Genomic DNA, 19,962 nt, shown 5'->3' with positions numbered 1-19,962 from the left:
AAAAAAAGAACGACCACGAAGGGACTCGAACCCTCAATCTTCTGATCCGAAGTCAGACGCCTTATCCATTAGGCCACGCGGTCGACGTAAACGGAGCAGTACAACTACATGGTTTTCATCTAACTGAGTCCAGTAACGCGCTTACCTCGTCAGTTTTCATTTATCATGTGATGATATTAATTAATTATTAATTAGTTAGTAGCTCGTCTTAACAGCGCTCAAACGACAAAACAAAACTATGGGAAGCCAAACAATCCAAAAGTGGGACGAGACCGCGGGCTGTTACAGAGGAATGGGTATAAGTCAAATGGCTATAAAGTTAGGCGCATTATAGAAACAATTTGAACTACTCCTGAGTCCTGACATTTTAAACAGAACTGATGAGGCTCTAGAGAACAGAGACATTACTTCAGAAGTTAAGGACTTTCTTAAAAAGTGTTACAAGTCAACACAGGTGTTGTGAGTTAATATGAACTGCACATGAGGCCACGGAAAGAGCTGTAGAAACGTCAATGACTTTGATATAAATATATCAATCTTTATATATATATATATATATATATATATATATATATATATATATATATATATATATATATATATATATATATATATATATATATATATATATATATATATATATATATATGGGATTCAGATTTAAAAAGCTTAGGGTCTTACCAACTACAAATGATAGCTGAATGCAAAACTTCCTACAAAAATAAAATAAATGATCTACTGATATACTTACCAGGAGGTTGGGGTGCTCCTCAACACGACTATGATATGGAAAGTCATTGAAGTTTCAGCTATTTCCATTTAGTCTCTATACATACAGATGATGAAAAAGTTGATTTATGTCACTAATTCCGTTCAAAAGTGAAACTTTTATATTATATTCCTACACTCAGAGTCAGACTCATATATGTGAAATGTTTATTTCTTTTAATTTGATGATTATAACTAAGGAAAATCCCAAATTCAGTATCTGAGAAAACTAGAATATTACTTTACTATTAGACCAATACAAAGAAAGGATTTTTAGAAATCTTGGCCAGCTGAAAAGTATGAACATGAAATGTATGATCATGTTCAGCTCTCAGTGCTCAGTTGTGTCTCCTTCATCCTGAATTACCGCAGCGATGCGGCGTGGCGTGGAGCCGGTCGTCTGTGGCTCGGCTCAGGTGTTATGAGCCCAGGGTGCTCTGATAGGCCTTCAGCTCTTCTGCATTGTTGGGTCTGCATATCGCATCTGCCTCTTCACAATACTCCAGAGCTTCTCTATAGGGTTAAGGTCAGGCGAGTTTGCTGGCCAATGTGCTCTGTGTGCAGGTGCCCAGTCCTGTTGGAAAATGAAATCTGCATCTCAATAAAGTTGGTCTGCAGCAGGAAGCATGAAGCGCTCTAAACCTTTGACCTCAGAAAACACAGTGGACCAACACCAGCAGATGCCATGGCTCCCCAAACCATCACTGACTGTGGAAACTTTACACTGAAGCCAGATTTGATAAACTGTAAACCTGTATTAAAGCAAAGAGCCGGTTTACACGGTGTGTTTGCTTTGACTGTTAATAGAGGGCATGACTGTTTTAACTTGAGCTAAAAGTGTTCGTATGGCGCAGTAGAAAAACTAATGAATATAAAGAATATTATAAAGAATGAATATAATATACAAGTTTCACTCTTTGAATGGAATGTGAAATAAATCAATTTTTTGATGATAATTGAATTATTTAACCAGCATCTGTATGTGCAGATCAGTATCGACGCACAACACTACTGTTGACTTGAGTATTCAAGATAAAAAAACTAAAGAAATGTATGCATTTGGTCCTGATTTTATTTGTCTCCTGCAGGGGAAAACTCCTAAACTTCAGCAGAGAACCAATGTTTGTAAGGGATGAGGGGTTTCTTGTATATTTGAGTGTATTTATGGTTTGCGCTGCGCTGTTTAAATTGGTCGACGCCACGCTGCCCATCGGGTGGCGTTAGGAAACACATCCGCACTGCGTGAGCTCTGTAACACACTGCTGTCTCGTCCCACTTCTGGATTGTTTGGCTTCCCATACTAGACATATTCATTGGCTCATCTCAAACGAGCCTGATCCTTGAGCTGAACTGTAAAATAATGCATCCATTCACCCATTATACTCACAGACTTGGGGCTTCCTCAGTTTTGGAGGCATATTATTGAATATGATTGTGTATTGTGCTATTGAGTACTATAATAATCAGCCATTATAATTACAACACATTTATTCTTATTGTTCACCTTAAAACTGTCAATATTCTGAAAGAGGAGCTTTTCCCCTTCATTTTTCAACTGCAATAACTTCTTGTGACTAAACATTTGACATGAAACAATACTGTCAAAATAACAGTGTCAAAAATAAAAACTATCTGTGGAACAATGTTGTAAATCATGAAAACATACTTTGTATAGGCACTGTATATATGGATAATGTGTCAAACCATATGCTTGTTATAACACTCTCAGTGTTTGTCGGCCAGTCTCTGGAGAAGAGCGATGATGGTGTCCTGTTTGGAGCAGATGAGCTCCAGCGCCGAGGCCATCCGGCCCATGGCCTGAGCCGCGGCCCGATCGGCTCTCTCCCTGCGGCGCTGCCGAGCCTCAGTCCTCCGCTTCAGCTGGTCCTCCGCTTCAGCTCGCTCCTCCTGAGCCCTGAGGAAGGAGCGCAGAAGGGCCGAGCGTTCCTCCGCTGGCCCGAGCTGAGCGGCGCGAGCTGAGCCAAGCCGGAGCGGCCGTAAGCGCCGTCTCATTGGCCGAGCCAGATCCGGAGGGGGCGGTGCCTCTGGGGGCGGGGCCAGAGGGGGTGGGGCCAGTGGCGGGATCAGGGATGAGGCTGGGATGATCCCGGTGGGAAGCGGACACGGAGCGGACACTGCAGCCACCGGCGCGGGATCCTCCGATTTTACAGCAGCTTTGGCTGTAGTTGCAAATCCAACAAGAGTGGCTGAAGCAGGGCCTCGCTGAACAAACTTAGACTTTCCTAAAATATTATCCATCATCTGTGGTTAAAGAACAGAACAGGGACGGTTATTCACTCACTATTCTTTATGTCCATGAAGAGCCTAACAACAGTGTTGTTCCACAGGTTAGCTACTCTATTCAGCATTGCATTATTATTATTATTATTATTATGGTATTTAAGGTCATTCAAGTATTCCAGGTAATAAGTTTAGTGTTTCATAAAAAGGCTCTTACAATAATATGAGAATATGAATGCCATGTGATAAAAACAAGCTGAAATGCTTATGCATTATTAATAATAGAGTGCATCCAGAAAATATATACAGCTCTTCAGTTTTTCCACATTTTGTTTTATCACAGCCTTATTTCAAAATTGATTAAATTCATTATTGTTTTACTCAATTCTCCAAACAATATGACAACATGAAAGAAGTTTGTTTGAAATCTTTGCAAATGTTTTTAAAAATCCCATATCCGTAAGTATTCACAGCATTTGCTCAATACTCTTTTGACGCTCCTCTGGCACTGATCACAGCCTTAAGTCTTTCTGAGTTTGATTCTTAAGCTCGGCACGCACACTATCTTCGGGCAGTTTCTCCCATTCTTCTGTGCCAGACCTCTCAAGCTCCATCAGGTTGGATCTGGAGCATCAATGCTCAGCCATTTGCAGATCTCTCCAGAGATGTTGAATTGGTTCTGGGCTCTGGCTGAGCCACTCAAGGACATTCCCAGAGTCGTCCTGTAGCCACTCCTGTGCTATCCTGGCTGTGTGCTTAGGGTCATTATCCTGTTGGAAGATGAACCTTTTCTCCAGTCTGAGGTCCAGAGCACTCTGGAGCAGGTTTTCATCAAGGATTCATCTTTCCCTCGATCCTGACTAGTCTCCCAGTTCCTGCCGCTGAAAAACACCCCCACAGCATGATGCTGCCACCACCATGCTTCACGGTAAGGATGAAATCCTAATGTATATCCTCATTAAATTAAAAATCAAAGCCTTAAAGGGGGGGTGAAATGCTGTTTCATGCATACTGATCTTTTTACACTGTTAAAGACATGGAATCCCATACTAAACATAGACAAAGTTTCAAAAGTTAAGGTGGACGTTTGATGGGAGTATTTCTTTGTCAAAAATACTACTTCCGGTTAGTCATAAGTTTCGGCAAGTTTTTTGAGATCATGCGTCCCCTTTGACGTTAATGGGGGCGGAATTTCCTTGTATGGGCCTTACGGACAATTCTACCGGAAGAGCGTGAGAGAGAGAGAGAGGGAGAGAGGGAGAGAGAGAGAGAGAGAGAGAGTGAGAGAGAGAGAGAGAGAGAGAGAGAGAGAGAGAGAGAGAGAGAGAGAGAGAGAGGGAGAGAGAGAGAGAGGGAGAGAGAGAGAGAGAGAGAGCGAGGGAGAGAGCGAAAGTAACAGGCTACGCCCATCAAAGCGCTGGCTTGTAGGCTGCTGCACAGGTGATTAACAATGACATCAAAAAGTGCGTTTTTGGTTGCCAGACCAAGACAGTCCTGCACAGATTCCCCCAAAACCCCGCGTTAAGGCAACAGTGGATGGAATTTGCTTTTCCGGATCAGCAACTGAGTTGCGCGAATGTCTATATCTGTTCGCTGCATTTCGGTGCCGACTGTTTCATAAACAAGGCCCAGCTCGACGCCGGATTTTCCCGATCGCCTAATGCTGAAGGATGGAGCAGTCCCAACGATAAAGGTCCCAACGTTAGAACCGCAGGCGGTGAGTTAGACTGCTTCAAATGTCTGTGTCTTTGCCTATGCTCATCAAGTAGCCCAAACATGATCACGTATAGTTACTATGTATATTACTATATATAGAAATTGATCAATGGAGCATGCGATGTGTAGTGCGTGTACATTTGTTTAGCTGGCCACTATATTTGTAACTTTATGTTTGTGTATTGTAAAAGCACTCCAAACAACAATACACAAAGAGTGGGGAAATATGTTGAACTAAATAAGCGCGCTTCTTCATTCAAATGCGCTACTATTCTGTGTCTTTCTATGTAAACACTAACTTAGCCTGCCGAGCAAAACCAGTCCGCTTAATAACGTTACAACTGTCTACACAAACCACGCGTAAACACACACACACACGTGCACAACTGCACTTCCCACATGTACACCTTCAAAGACAAAAATACGACGATATAATTCAAGTATAAATATGTAAATAACACAAGTCGCTAAGCATATTATATGGTTAGTGTATAACTTGTACCACATACAGACGTCCTGCTCTAGTCGTTTTTGCTGCTGCTCCTGTTCAACTGCAGCCTCTGGGTCTGATTCCGGATCATAGATGTATGGCTGTATCTGATTAAAAGCCATATTTTTATTTTGAATAAAGTTTTTTCCCGCTGTTAGGGATGACACAGCTTTACGACGCACTCGACTCAACACAATAGCAGCAGCGGGCACACGTCATTATTTAGCTCCGCTCACACGACACGCCCCCACCCGCTCGGCTTTTTTCGGAAAGACTCGGAACAGCGCATCTTTCTTATATAATTATTAAAAAAATAAAGACTTTTCGGAGATATGCAGGATTCAATGCTACTCTATAGGTACTCAAGATTGACATGACACTGACTGAAACTGAGTGTTTCACCCCCCCTTTAATCAATATTTATATATCTATTTTATTATGATTCATTCCAGTTATGATTTTGCTTAAGAGAACCACTGTTTCTTGTTTTCTAAAGTGTGTATTTGGTCTCTGAGGAGTGACTGTGGGTCTGACCTAGAGATGTGTGATGTGTTGCTAAACACTTGATAGCAACAAGGTGTTGTGTGTGTGGATTTTGGTGGCATCACACACCCCTAACATTACAGGAGTGCAGTAACAGTGTTTGCTCACTTAGCCCGGCTTCCAGATATGAAATATGGATTTGTCTTTCATTTAATTTATTATATTTTAAATTTCCTTTTGTTGAAACACTAAAGTGTCAAGATGAATGAGAGAAAGCATGTTATCAGTATGTTTTGGGGAACATTCTAGTTACAACTGGAGCTTAATCAGCTCCAACCTTGGAGAGACTGTGTATGTGTGCAATATTCTGCATTACAGATCAGTGTTGAGAATGATGTACAGTGGGCACCCTAAGAGATGTGAGGACTTGTTCTGGGCAAGCTGGCACCTGCTCCAGATCTGGAAGGTCATTACGGGCCAAATTCTGGGGTGAAAGCATCAAAAACTGACACCTCTATGGAGACGTGCATCAAATTAACTGACCTGTGGAAATTGACCATGAATGTCCATTTTCTCTGAGCCAATCAGAACCATCCACATTGCAGTAATGACGTGGATAGACCTTGAGAACGGTATAACTGTTGGACAATCGTATGTACGATAGGGCGAGGCAACGAGACGGTGAGAGCGGGAGCGCGGCCTACTAACTCCTCCAGAGACCTGAAGCTGCTTCTGCTGTTGAAACCGCAAACTATTCTTAAGTAATTTTTTCTTTAATCAATTGCAATCCTAACTCTTGGTCTTCATTTTTCACTACTGTTCTTGGGTCATAAGCTGTTAAGCTCTAACACAAGTCAAGTAGAAACATCTCAAGGATGATCAGTGGAAACTGGAGCACCTGAGCTCAATGTTGAGTGTCATGGCAAAGGCTGTGAATGCTTACGGACATTGGATTTTTTTGTTATTAATTTTAATACATTTGCAAAGATTTCAAACAAACTTCTTTCAGGATAGGGTCATGATATGGTATTGTTTGTAAAATGTCGAGGAAAATAATTCATTTAATTCATTTTGGAATAAGGCTGTAACACAACAAAGTGTGGAGAAAGTGAAGCGCTCCGAATACTTTCCGGATGCTCTATATGTCCACACTCTCTTACTTCAAAGTACTCCCACGAGGTCTTGGTTTGGCCACCGCACAGCAAACTGCGGTCTTTGACTCTCTTGTAGGTAACGATGAGGTTATTCCATTTCCTGCGGATTTTCTCGACAGGTAAGGAGTGGCCGTGCCCTTCCAGCTCTTTCTGGACGCTCTGGAAGAGAAGAGATCGCTCTCGAGCGCTGTACACATCCCAGCATCTCTGCATGGCTTCAATCAGGTGCACTATGGCATCATGGGTAAACTCAGACGAGGTGGAAACCGCCTCGATCCCTCCAACACCTGCAATACAAAGTCAAATTTATGTGAACATCACAATCAGCACATTATCTAGAAAAAACATCTGTTCATTTACAAACACTTCAGCCGTCACAAAATACTTCATGATATATGATATAAATGATATAAATGATATAAATATACTGACCATGTGGCACTTTGTTGTCTCTGTTGTTAAGAAGAGCCGACGATGATAAAGCGCTGTTAACACTGATGGGATCTGTAACCACAAACACAACCAGCATGAGTAAACATGAGAGTAAACATGAGAGTAAACATGAGAGTAAACATGACCGTAAACATGAGCGTAAACATGAGCGTAAACATGAGAGTAAATATGAGAGTAAACATGAGCGTAAACATGAGCGTAAACATGAGCGTAAACATGAGTGTAAACATGAGAGTAAACATGAGCGTAAACATGAGAGTAAATATGAGAGTAAACATGAGCGTAAACATGAGCGTAAACATGAGTGTAAACATGAGAGTAAACATGAGCGTAAACATGAGCGTAAATATGAGAGTAAACATGAGAGTAAACATGAGAGTAAACATGAGCGTAAACATGAGAGTAAACATGAGAGTAAACATGAGCGTAAAAATGAGCGTAAACATGAGAGTAAACATGAGAGTAAACATGAGAGTAAACATGAGCATAAACATGAGAGTAAACATGAGAGTAAACATGAGCGTAAACATGAGCGTAAACATGAGAGTAAACATGAGCGTAAACATGAGCGTAAACATGAGCGTAAACATGAGCGTAAACATGAGAGTAAACATGACAGTAAACTGAGAGTAAACATGACAGTTAACATGACAGTTAACATGAGAGTAAACATGAGAGTAAACATGAGCGTAAACACGAGCGTAAACATGACAGTAAACATGACAGTAAACATGAGCGTAAACATGAGCGTAAACATGAGAGTAAACATGACAGTAAACATGAGAGTAAACATGACAATTAACATGACAGTTAACATGAGAGTAAACATGAGAGTAAACATGAGCGTAAACACGAGCGTAAACATGACAGTAAACATGACAGTAAACATGAGAGGAAACATGAGAGGAAACATGAGAGGAAACATGAGAGGAAACATGAGAGTAAACATGAGAGTAAACATGAGAGTAAACATGAGAGTAAACATGAGCGTTAACATGAGCGTAAACATGACAGTAAACATGAGAGTAAACATGAGCGTAAACATGAGAGTAAACATGAGCGTAAACATGAGCGTAAACATGAGAGTAAACATGAGCGTAAACATGAGAGTAAACATGAGAGTAAACATGAGCGTAAACATGAGAGTAAATATGAGCGTAAACATTAGAGTAAACATGAGAGTAAACATGAGAGTAAACATGAGCGTAAACATGAGCGTAAACATGAGCGTAAACATGAGCGTAAACATGAGCGTAAACATGAGAGTAAACATGAGAGTAAACATGAGAGTAAACATGACAGTTAACATGAGAGTAAACATGAGAGGAAACATGAGAGGAAACATGAGAGTAAACATGACAGTAAACATGACAGTAAACATGAGAGTAAACATGAGAGGAAACATGAGAGGAAACATGAGAGTAAACATGAGAGTAAACATGAGCGTAAACATGACAGTAAACATGAGAGTAAACATGAGCGTAAACATGAGAGTAAACATGAGAGTAAACATGAGCGTAAACATGACAGTAAACATGAGAGTAAACATGAGAGTAAACATGAGCGGAAACATGAGAGGAAACATGAGAGGAAACATGAGCGTAAACATGAAAGTAAACATGAGCGTAAACATGAGAGTAAACATGAGAGTAAACATGAGCGTAAACATGAGCGTAAACATGAGAGTAAACATGAGAGTAAACATGAGAGTAAACATGAGCGTAAACATGAGCGTAAACATGAGCGTAAACATGAGCGTAAACATGAGCGTAAACATGAGCGTAAACATAAGAGTAAACATGAGAGTAAACATGAGAGTAAACATGAGAGTAAACATGAGCGTAAACATGAGAGTAAACATGAGAGTAAACATAAGAGTAAACATGAGAGTAAACATGAGCGTAAGCATGAGAGTAAACATGAGAGTAAAGATATGAGTAAACATGAGAGTAAACATGAGAGTAAACATGAGAGTAAACATAAGAGTAAACATAAGAGTAAACATGAGAGTAAACATGAGCGTAAACATGAGAGTAAACATGAGAGTAAAGATATGAGTAAACATGAGAGTAACATGAGAGTAAACATGAGAGTAAACATGAGAGTAAACATGAGAGTAAACATGAGAGTAAACATGAGCGTAAACATGAGAGTAAACATGAGAGTAAACATAAGAGTAAACATGAGCGTAAACATGAGAGTAAACATGAGAGTAAAGATATGAGTAAACATGAGAGTAAACATGAGAGTAAAGATATGAGTAAACATGAGAGTAAACATGAGCGTAAACATGAGAGTAAACATGAGCGTAAACATGAGCGTAAACATGAGAGTAAACATGAGAGTAAACATGAGAGTAAACATGAGCGTAAACATGAGAGTAAACATGAGAGTAAACATAAGAGTAAACATGAGCGTAAACATGAGAGTAAACATGAGAGTAAAGATATGAGTAAACATGAGAGTAAACATGAGAGTAAAGATATGAGTAAACATGAGAGTAAACATGAGAGTAAACATGAGAGTAAAGATATGAGTAAACATAAGAGTAAACATGAGAGTAAACATGAGAGTAAACATGAGCGTAAACATGAGAGTAAACATGAGAGTAAACATGAGAGTAAACATGAGAGTAAAGATATGAGTAAACATGAGAGTAAACATGAGAGTAAAGATATGAGTAAACATGAGAGTAAACATGAGAGTAAACATGAGAGTAAACATGAGCGTAAACATGAGAGTAAACATGAGAGTAAACATGAGAGTAAACATGAGAGTAAAGATATGAGTAAACATAAGAGTAAACATGAGAGTAAACATGAGAGTAAACATGAGAGTAAACATGAGCGTAAACATGAGAGTAAACATGAGAGTAAACATGAGAGTAAACATGAGAGTAAACATGAGCGTAAACATGAGAGTAAACATGAGAGTAAACATGAGCGTAAACATGAGCGTAAACATGAGAGTAAACATGAGAGTAAACATGAGCGTAAACATGAGAGTAAACATGAGAGTAAACATGAGAGTAAACATGAGCGTAAACATGAGAGTAAACATGAGCGTAAACATGAGAGTAAACATGAGAGTAAACATGAGCGTAAACATGAGAGTAAACATGAGAGTAAACATGAGAGTAAACATGAGAGTAAACATGAGAGTAAAGATATGAGAGGAAACATGAGCGTAAACATGAGAGTAAACATGAGAGTAAACATGAGAGTAAACATGAGAGTAAACATGAGAGTAAACATAAGCGTAAACATGAGAGTAAACATGAGAGTAAACATGAGCGTAAACATGAGCGTAAACATGAGAGTAAACATGAGAGTAAACATGAGCGTAAACATGAGAGTAAACATGAGAGTAAACATGAGAGTAAACATGAGCGTAAACATGAGAGTAAACATGAGCGTAAACATGAGAGTAAACATGAGAGTAAACATGAGAGTAAACATGAGCGTAAACATGAGAGTAAACATGAGAGTAAACATGAGAGTAAACATGAGAGTAAACATGAGAGTAAACATGAGCGTAAACATGACAGTAAACATGAGAGTAAACATGAGAGTAAACATGAGCGGAAACATGAGAGGAAACATGAGAGGAAACATGAGCGTAAACATGAAAGTAAACATGAGCGTAAACATGAGAGTAAACATGAGAGTAAACATGAGCGTAAACATGAGCGTAAACATGAGAGTAAACATGAGAGTAAACATGAGAGTAAACATGAGCGTAAACATGAGCGTAAACATGAGCGTAAACATGAGCGTAAACATGAGCGTAAACATGAGCGTAAACATAAGAGTAAACATGAGAGTAAACATGAGAGTAAACATGAGAGTAAACATGAGCGTAAACATGAGAGTAAACATGAGAGTAAACATAAGAGTAAACATGAGAGTAAACATGAGCGTAAGCATGAGAGTAAACATGAGAGTAAAGATATGAGTAAACATGAGAGTAAACATGAGAGTAAACATGAGAGTAAACATGAGCGTAAACATGAGAGTAAACATGAGAGTAAACATGAGCGTAAACATGAGAGTAAACATGAGAGTAAAGATATGAGTAAACATGAGAGTAACATGAGAGTAAACATGAGAGTAAACATGAGAGTAAACATGAGAGTAAACATGAGAGTAAACATGAGCGTAAACATGAGAGTAAACATGAGCGTAAACATGAGAGTAAACATGAGCGTAAACATGAGAGTAAACATGAGCGTAAACATGAGCGTAAACATGAGAGTAAACATGAGAGTAAACATGAGAGTAAACATGAGCGTAAACATGAGAGTAAACATGAGAGTAAACATAAGAGTAAACATGAGCGTAAACATGAGAGTAAACATGAGAGTAAAGATATGAGTAAACATGAGAGTAAACATGAGAGTAAAGATATGAGTAAACATGAGAGTAAACATGAGAGTAAACATGAGAGTAAAGATATGAGTAAACATAAGAGTAAACATGAGAGTAAACATGAGAGTAAACATGAGCGTAAACATGAGAGTAAACATGAGAGTAAACATGAGAGTAAACATGAGAGTAAAGATATGAGTAAACATGAGAGTAAACATGAGAGTAAAGATATGAGTAAACATGAGAGTAAACATGAGAGTAAACATGAGAGTAAACATGAGCGTAAACATGAGAGTAAACATGAGAGTAAACATGAGAGTAAACATGAGAGTAAAGATATGAGTAAACATAAGAGTAAACATGAGAGTAAACATGAGAGTAAACATGAGAGTAAACATGAGCGTAAACATGAGAGTAAACATGAGAGTAAACATGAGAGTAAACATGAGAGTAAACATGAGCGTAAACATGAGAGTAAACATGAGAGTAAACATGAGCGTAAACATGAGCGTAAACATGAGAGTAAACATGAGAGTAAACATGAGCGTAAACATGAGAGTAAACATGAGAGTAAACATGAGAGTAAACATGAGCGTAAACATGAGAGTAAACATGAGCGTAAACATGAGAGTAAACATGAGAGTAAACATGAGCGTAAACATGAGAGTAAACATGAGAGTAAACATGAGAGTAAACATGAGAGTAAACATGAGAGTAAAGATATGAGAGGAAACATGAGCGTAAACATGAGAGTAAACATGAGAGTAAACATGAGAGCAAACATGAGCGTAAACATAAGAGTAAACATGAGAGTAAACATGAGAGTAAACATGAGCGTAAACATGAGAGTAAACATGAGCGTAAACATGAGAGTAAACATGAGAGTAAACATGAGCGTAAACATGAGAGTAAACATGAGAGTAAACATGAGAGTAAACATGAGAGTAAACATGAGAGTAAAGATATGAGAGGAAACATGAGCGTAAACATGAGAGTAAACATGAGAGTAAACATGAGAGCAAACATGAGCGTAAACATAAGAGTAAACATGAGAGTAAACATGAGAGTAAACATGAGAGTAAACATGAGCGTAAACATGAGAGTAAACATGAGAGTAAACATGAGAGTAAACATGAGACTAAACATGAGAGTAAACATGAGAGTAAACATGAGAGTAAACATGAGCGTAAACATGAGAGTAAACATGAGAGTAAACATGAGCGTAAACATGAGAGTAAAGATATGAGTAAACATGAGAGTAAACATGAGAGTAAACATGAGAGTAAACATGAGCGTAAACATGAGAGTAAACATGAGAGTAAACATGAGCGTAAACATGAGAGTAAAGATATGAGTAAACATGAGAGTAAACATGAGAGTAAACATGAGAGTAAACATGAGAGTAAACATGAGAGTAAACATAAGAGTAAACAAGAGAGTAAACATGAGAGTAAACATGAGCGTAAACATGAGAGTAAAGATATGAGTAAACATGAGAGTAAACATGACAGTAAACATGAGAGTAAACATGAGAGTAAACATGAGAGTAAACATGAGAGGAAACATGACAGTAAACATGAGCGTAAACATGAGAGTAAACATGAGCGTAAACATGAGAGGAAACATGAGAGTAAACATGAGAGTAAACATGAGAGTAAACATGAGAGTAAACATGAGCGTAAACATGAGCGTAAACATGAGAGTAAACATGAGCGTAAACATGAGTGTAAACATGAGCGTAAACATGAGAGTAAACATGAGAGTAAACATGAGCGTAAACATGAGCGTAAACATGAGCGTAAACATGAGCGTAAACATGAGCGTAAACATGAGAGTAAACATGAGAGGAAACATGAGAGGAAACATGAGAGGAAACATGAGAGTAAACATAAGAGTAAACATGAGAGTAAACATGAGCGTAAACATGAGAGTAAACATGAGAGTAAACATGAGAGTAAACATGACAGTAAACATGAGAGTAAACATGAGAGTAAACATGAGAGTAAAGATATGAGTAAACATGAGAGTAAACATGAGCGTAAACATGAGAGTAAAGATATGAGTAAACATGAGAGTAAACATGACAGTAAACATGAGAGTAAAGATATGAGTAAACATGAGAGTAAACATGAGAGTAAACATGACAGTAAACATGAGAGTAAACATGAGAGTAAACATGAGAGTAAACATAAGAGTAAACATGAGAGTAAACATGAGAGTAAACATGAGAGTAAACATGAGAGTAAACATGAGAGTAAAGATATGAGTAAACATGAGAGTAAACATGAGAGTAAACATGAGAGTAAACATGAGAGTAAACATGAGAGTAAACATGAGAGTAAACATGAGTTAGGGTCAGTTAACAACATACCGGTGTAAAATGTGTCAAATGTGTAATTTGTAAGACATGGTGGAAAACTTGTTTATCTTTAATTTCCGATGTGTTTCAATGTGAATTTATCTGAGAATATCTTAAATAAGGAAATCTATTCAGTGATTGGTCCGTGCCTATGACATCATCCTAAATCCATCTGTGGCACAGCACAGCTAAGTGTTGTGAATCATCTCTAAGACTGACACTTAAAGCTACACTGTGTAACTTTAGTTTATTCTTAGCTAAAAACACTTAGTTCTTTCAAAAATATATGTGCTCATTAATGTATATTTACTTCTTTCCAGGAATAAAGTATTCTCCTAAGTTTACAATATGCCGTTGAAAATATATACGGGTGAGGGGTTCGAATGCCGGTCGCCATGTTGCTCCTCCATCTTGAAAGTACATTAACCAAAGAGGGACACACCCGTAAATTCAAGCTTCGCCTTTCGCGTTTAACACTCGATGGCAGCGTGTGGAATGTGAAGAGGGGGATTGCCATGCTAATCTTGGACTAAATCGGCCACCGTAGGAGTTAAAACGAAATCAGAATTGAGAGGAACAGAAACTAATATTCACTGGATGGTCATAAACCTTTACACCGCTAGATGGGGAAAAAAAGGGTTAGTCCTACACTTCACGTAAAGCAGGGCTGAGATGCTGGATAACTAACGTAAGCACAGCTTTGAGCCAAGGGTTGCTTTACTCTGAAGTCAGGGCTCGAATTTAACAAGCATCTTAGAATTACTCACAAGAACACTGCTAAGAATAGACTTAAAGGAAGTGTATGTAAGATTGTGGCCAAAGCTGGTACTCAATCAATCAATCAATCAATCAATCAATCAATCAATCAATCAATCAATCAATCAATCAATCAATCAATCAATCAACTTTATTTACATCGCGCTTTTCCAATGCCGATTGTTTCAAAGCAGCTTCACAGAGTTAAAAAGGACAACATTGCAACACAATTTGATTTGGCTAGTTTAATTTGGATAGTTTATAGAATTAAATATGACGAAATTAATACATTTTATTTGTATATTTAGTTGAATTACTAGTGCAGATCTGGCAACCCGGATGCAGAAACACTACTGACTCCTGATTGGTCGATAGGTGGAGGGCGGAGCTTCAGGCCAAAACAAAACATGACATCAACATCAGTTGAGGGCAACTACAACTTTATAATGACAATATCCTGGCTGCACTACTGTTGGCAGTGATAGAAGTGTTTGAAATGAACACGATTTCTTAATGTCTAGTGGCATAGGGACATTTATGATTAATTGAAATACATTTCTTACATACAGTTCCTTTAAGAGTAAAACGATTCTTGGCTCAAAGCTGTGCTTAAAAGTTAGTTATCAAGCATCCCAATCATACTTTAAGTGAAGCGTAGGATTAGAGTTGATTCACGACACGTTGCTGTGTCACAAACGGGATTGGGGTTAATGTCATAGGCATGAACCAATCACTGAATAGATGTCTTTATTTGAGAATATTCTCAGATAAATTCACATCGAATGGTGACATTCCTAAGAGGAGTTTGCATTCAACACACATTTGACAATACAAAAATCTAAGAGAATGATGAAATGAAAGATATAATCTTGTTTCCCACCATGTCTTAATTACATTTTTTAAACTGGTGTGCTGTTATCTGACCTGCCTATAGCCTAGATCTCATGATATAATCAGCCATCATATACTCCAAAAGAAAACCAAACTAGCGGAGGAAGAAGCGATCGCTACTGTTGCTGAATTAGTGGAACAGCAGAAAGTTATAAAAGGCAAGTTCAGTCCAACACTACCCAGCACTGACAGAGATAATGCCTGCTCTGTCCAAGCGATAGCGTTTGATTAACTGCTCATTGTCAAACATTTGGAACACATTCCTCCTCTTCTGAAAGATTCGTCTCTGTCTCCTCAGTGCCATCTCAAGCCCCTACTGGACACTCCTGACCACTGAGACCGCTCGAGCTCTCTTAAATAACTGGGAGAGTAAGAGGGATTCCAGCTTTGAGAAATTTGATAACTTGCTTTTAAGTTTGAAAGTAGGAGTACATTTCATGAATTCTCAGCACTTAAGACTAAAATAGCACTTTAAGAAGCTTGATAATATAGACCCAGGCCTCAGACCATGAAGCATCGCTAACGATGGCATCAAATAAGAAAACACAATATGAAATGATTATATTTAAGTTTAGAAGTAAATATAGATATTATTACGTTTACTGCAAAACATTACTTATATGAGTTAAATATATGAGTTGTTTGAGAGTGCAGGGAAACAGATGAGCTTTTCTGGCAAAGTTCTTGTTTCCAAGGTAACAGCGAGTCCTCTGATTGGTGGAGCTCTTAATGATTGTGGGTAGTGAAGTTCTACACAGAACACTTGATGTATTTATGAAGCTAACTTCACACTGGCTCATGCAGAGCTCAAGGTCTTCAAATGTTTATGTCATGCTTAGGCCTATATATAATTCCTCTATGAAGAAAGTCATGAGTTGTAGTCTAAGTCTTTATACTGAGCAGACATTAGCCAACTTTACTTACAGATTTACTCAAATGCTTTACTCTTAAACAGATTGACCCAAACTCACAGAGCAGCGCGGGAGCGGCGGGCTCGAGCTCGAGCGGGGACGCGCGCGCGGGCGCGAGGTCATCCTCGCATAGCGGCTGGTTCCTGAGAGGAGAGCCCATCATCATCATCATCATCCTCACACCGCGGTGAAGAAGCGCTGAGTGTTCAGGCACGCGAACCCTGCTGAACTTTCACAACTTTCCTGAGCAGAGAGCTGTCAAATCCCGCTCATATTTCCAGCTGCTTTCAGTTCTCCATAACGGGCTGTGTGGATAAATGCTTTGGCTAATGCCAGCCGAGCGGAGGGTTTAAAGGGTTAGGCTGAAGTGTAATGGCTGCGCTCCTCAGCTGTAACTGCGCAACTCTCCTGCGCCTGCGCGCGCGTCCCCGGCCATTGGCTGCTGGCCGCCTGCGTCACACGCAGTCTCTGCAGACGCACACGCGCAGTCTCTGCAGACACACACACACACACACACACACACACACACACACACACACACACACACACACACACACACACATTAGAAAGGGTTCCTGTGGTGTTATTTCCTCCCCATTAGCCTACATGTGAATAATCAGGACTGTAATATAAATCTAAAGTGTTGGTATGGTCAGGTTTAGAGCATGTACATCTGTTTTCTCGATGTGATATCAGACTTCTGAGCCACACTGTATATTTTTGTTTTGTATACCCTCATGGAACCCAGAATGTTTTTTTTTATTATTTTTTTTTAATGAAATGTCATTACATTGTTCAGACTTTAGAGCATAAGAAACAAGTGAAACAAAGAAAGAAAAAAGTATATTTTATGGATATGTTATGCTATGTCCACTGTGACACCAGGACTTAGCTGTTAAAAAAAAAAAAAAAAGGATATGTAGAGGCAAAAACTATGGGGTTTGTTTTTCATTCACCAATCAATGTTTAGGTTTCAGGATTTTTTTTTAACCAAACTTGGTTTAAACTGTTATGAAAGATATAACATAATTAATTAATATATCATTTACTTTATGCCATATGTGTGTAAAATGTGTTTTCACATTCAATGCAATGTATCTATAAAATGCATCTAATTTGCATATTAATGTGTTCTTTGTGCAACATAATGAAAATAGAGTAATAATGGGAGTAACAGCTGGTGTCGGGATCGCAGTGATACTGCCTGTGTAGTCCACCAGAGGGCGCTCCACCACAGACTACATTACCCACAATGCTCACTGCCCATTCCTGATCACACCCACCTGTGTCCCATTTACCTCGTTAGCTCACCATATAAAAGACTGCTCTATTCTGTCACTCTTTGCTAAGTCTTGTTAGATGTGTCACTGTATTTCTGAGTGCTGTTCCTGGTTTCTTGTCTCTTGGTTTTGGATTATTTGCCTGTGCCGTGGATTACCTTTTTGACTACGATTGTGGATTACCCTTCACTAAAGCTGCGTTTGGATCTGGTTTGGTTACAGCTGGCAATATCTTCATAATATCTAATATTTTGTAGGAACATTGATATGTCATCTTTCCTTGGTCACGTGTTGTCTCCAAGATTGCCTGATAAACATGATTTAAGTTCTGGTGTCCACTACAGCAGACATTTATGAAATCAATGCCCTGTTCTGAAACAGAAAGTCGTATTTTCATTAGAAATCCCATAACATTTTCCTGAGATGTTGATTTATAACAAACAATTTGAAAATTAATCAGATTTCTATTATAACTACAAAATATGATCATATTTCCTTTAAGAGTGCTACATTTCCTCATTCAGTCATTTGTAAATGCCAAGGAGTTTTGTTGTTTTCCTGGTTAAACCTCTAATGGCATCTGTGAAAAGCTCTGAATGTGTTCAGACAGAACTATGATGTGTGTGTGTAGACAGAGAATACAGTATACAGTATATATGTACAGTATATAATACAGTATACAGTATGATACAGGATAATTTCCTCGTGTGATGACAAGAGTCTGTTCCTGGGTCCCAGGAGGATATGGGATATGATAGGTGATGTTTATTTGGTGCAATAACATTAGAACTGAATTTGCCTGCAGGTGGCGCTATGGACTAATGGTGCCATTTAAGTGAGTGTGTGTTTTATATCTAAATTGAAATCCTGACTATGAATTACAAAATTGAAGTATAACTACTTATTGTACTTGGTGCCTGACTGGAGTTAAGTTTTACATGTTGTCCATCATATCGATGCTTTTTTTGTCACAGTGGTTCTGAAAAAATGGCCTACTCTACTCATTGCCAGATGGTTTGATCTGCGATATATCTTCATGTAGATGGGTAACAGAAAAGGCAAACAAGTGTTTGTTCACAGTATTAATATTTATTCATGACATTGTGATGTATATTTCTAAAACTGACCGCTGAGATGAGCCCGTCTAAAACTGGCCTCTGAGATGACCCCGTCTAAAACTGGCCTCTGAGATGACCCCGTCTAAAACTGGCATCTGAGATGAGCCCGTCTAAAACTGGCCGCTGAGATGAGCCCGTCTAAAACTGGCATCTGAGATGAGCCCGTCTAAAACTGGCCGCTGAGATGAGCCCGTCTAAAACTGGCATCTGAGATGAGCCCGTCTAAAACTGGCTGCTGAGATGAGCCCGTCTAAAACTGGCCGCTGAGATGAGCCCGTCTAAAACTGGCATCTGAGATGAGCCCGTCTAAAACTGGCTGCTGAGATGAGCCCGTCTAAAACTGACCTCTGAGATGAGCCCGTCTAAAACTGACCTCTGAGATGAGCCCGTCTAAAACTGACCTCTGAGATGAGCCCGTCTAAAACTGGCTGCTGAGATGAGCCCGTCTAAAACTGGCTGCTGAGATGAGCCCGTCTAAAACTGGCCGCTGAGATGAGCCCGTCTAAAACTGGCCGCTGAGATGAGCCCGTCTAAAACTGGCCGCTGAGATGAGCCCGTCTAAAACTGGCCTCTGAGATGAGACCGTCTAAAACTGGCATCTGAGATGAGCCCGTCTAAAACTGGCATCTGAGATGACCCCGTCTAAAACTGGCATCTGAGATGAGCCCGTCTAAAACTGGCATCTGAGATGAGCCCGTCTAAAACTGGCCTCTGAGATGAGCCCGTCTAAAACTGGCCTCTGAGATGAGCCCGTCTAAAACTGGCCTCTGAGATGAGCCCGTCTAAAACTGGCCTCTGAGATGAGCCCGTCTAAAACTGGCCGCTGAGATGAGCCCGTCTAAAACTGACCTCTGAGATGAGCCCGTCTAAAACTGACCGCTGAGATGACCCCGTCTAAAACTGACCTCTGAGATGACCCCGTCTAAAACTGGCCGCTGAGATGAGCCCATCTAAAACTGGCCGCTGAGATGAGCC

General features: G+C 39.4%; 1 protein-coding gene and 1 non-coding gene across 2 annotated transcripts; both read right to left on the bottom strand.

Annotated features, from left to right (window-relative positions):
* Positions 1-10: 10 nt before the first annotated feature.
* trnar-ucg (transfer RNA arginine (anticodon UCG)) lies at positions 11-83 on the bottom strand. The gene has a single exon. It is a non-coding gene; the product is annotated as a tRNA-Arg (tRNA).
* A 2,189-nt stretch (positions 84-2,272) lies between these two features.
* Positions 2,273-17,036, bottom strand: si:ch1073-357b18.4 (uncharacterized protein LOC797129 homolog). Its single transcript, XM_067429708.1, has 4 exons — positions 16,650-17,036; positions 7,285-7,356; positions 6,859-7,139; positions 2,273-3,030 (listed from the first exon to the last, which is right to left on the bottom strand). Exons 1-4 carry the CDS (start codon positions 16,762-16,764, stop codon positions 2,494-2,496), a joined length of 1,005 nt encoding a protein of 334 aa, XP_067285809.1. The 5' UTR covers positions 16,765-17,036; the 3' UTR covers positions 2,273-2,493.
* Positions 17,037-19,962: the final 2,926 nt, after the last annotated feature.

Source organism: Pseudorasbora parva, chromosome 21 (genome assembly GCF_024679245.1).
Source record: "Pseudorasbora parva isolate DD20220531a chromosome 21, ASM2467924v1, whole genome shotgun sequence".
Taxonomy (NCBI): domain Eukaryota; kingdom Metazoa; phylum Chordata; class Actinopteri; order Cypriniformes; family Gobionidae; genus Pseudorasbora; species Pseudorasbora parva.
Note: the sequence above shows the minus strand (reverse complement) of the source record. Positions and strands in the feature narration are given on the sequence as shown.

Bases quoted from the DNA above. Each gene is read 5' to 3' on its own strand.
- si:ch1073-357b18.4 (XM_067429708.1), bottom strand. From the start codon at position 16,764: ATGATGATGATGATGATGGGCTCTCCTCTCAGGAACCAGCCGCTATGC. The intron at 7,140-7,284 runs GTCAGTATATTT...TTTGTATTGCAG, and splicing joins AGACAACAAAGTGCCACATG to GTGTTGGAGGGATCGAGGCG. The intron at 3,031-6,858 runs GTAAGAGAGTGT...CTTTAACCACAG, and splicing joins CCTCGTGGGAGTACTTTGAA to ATGATGGATAATATTTTAGG.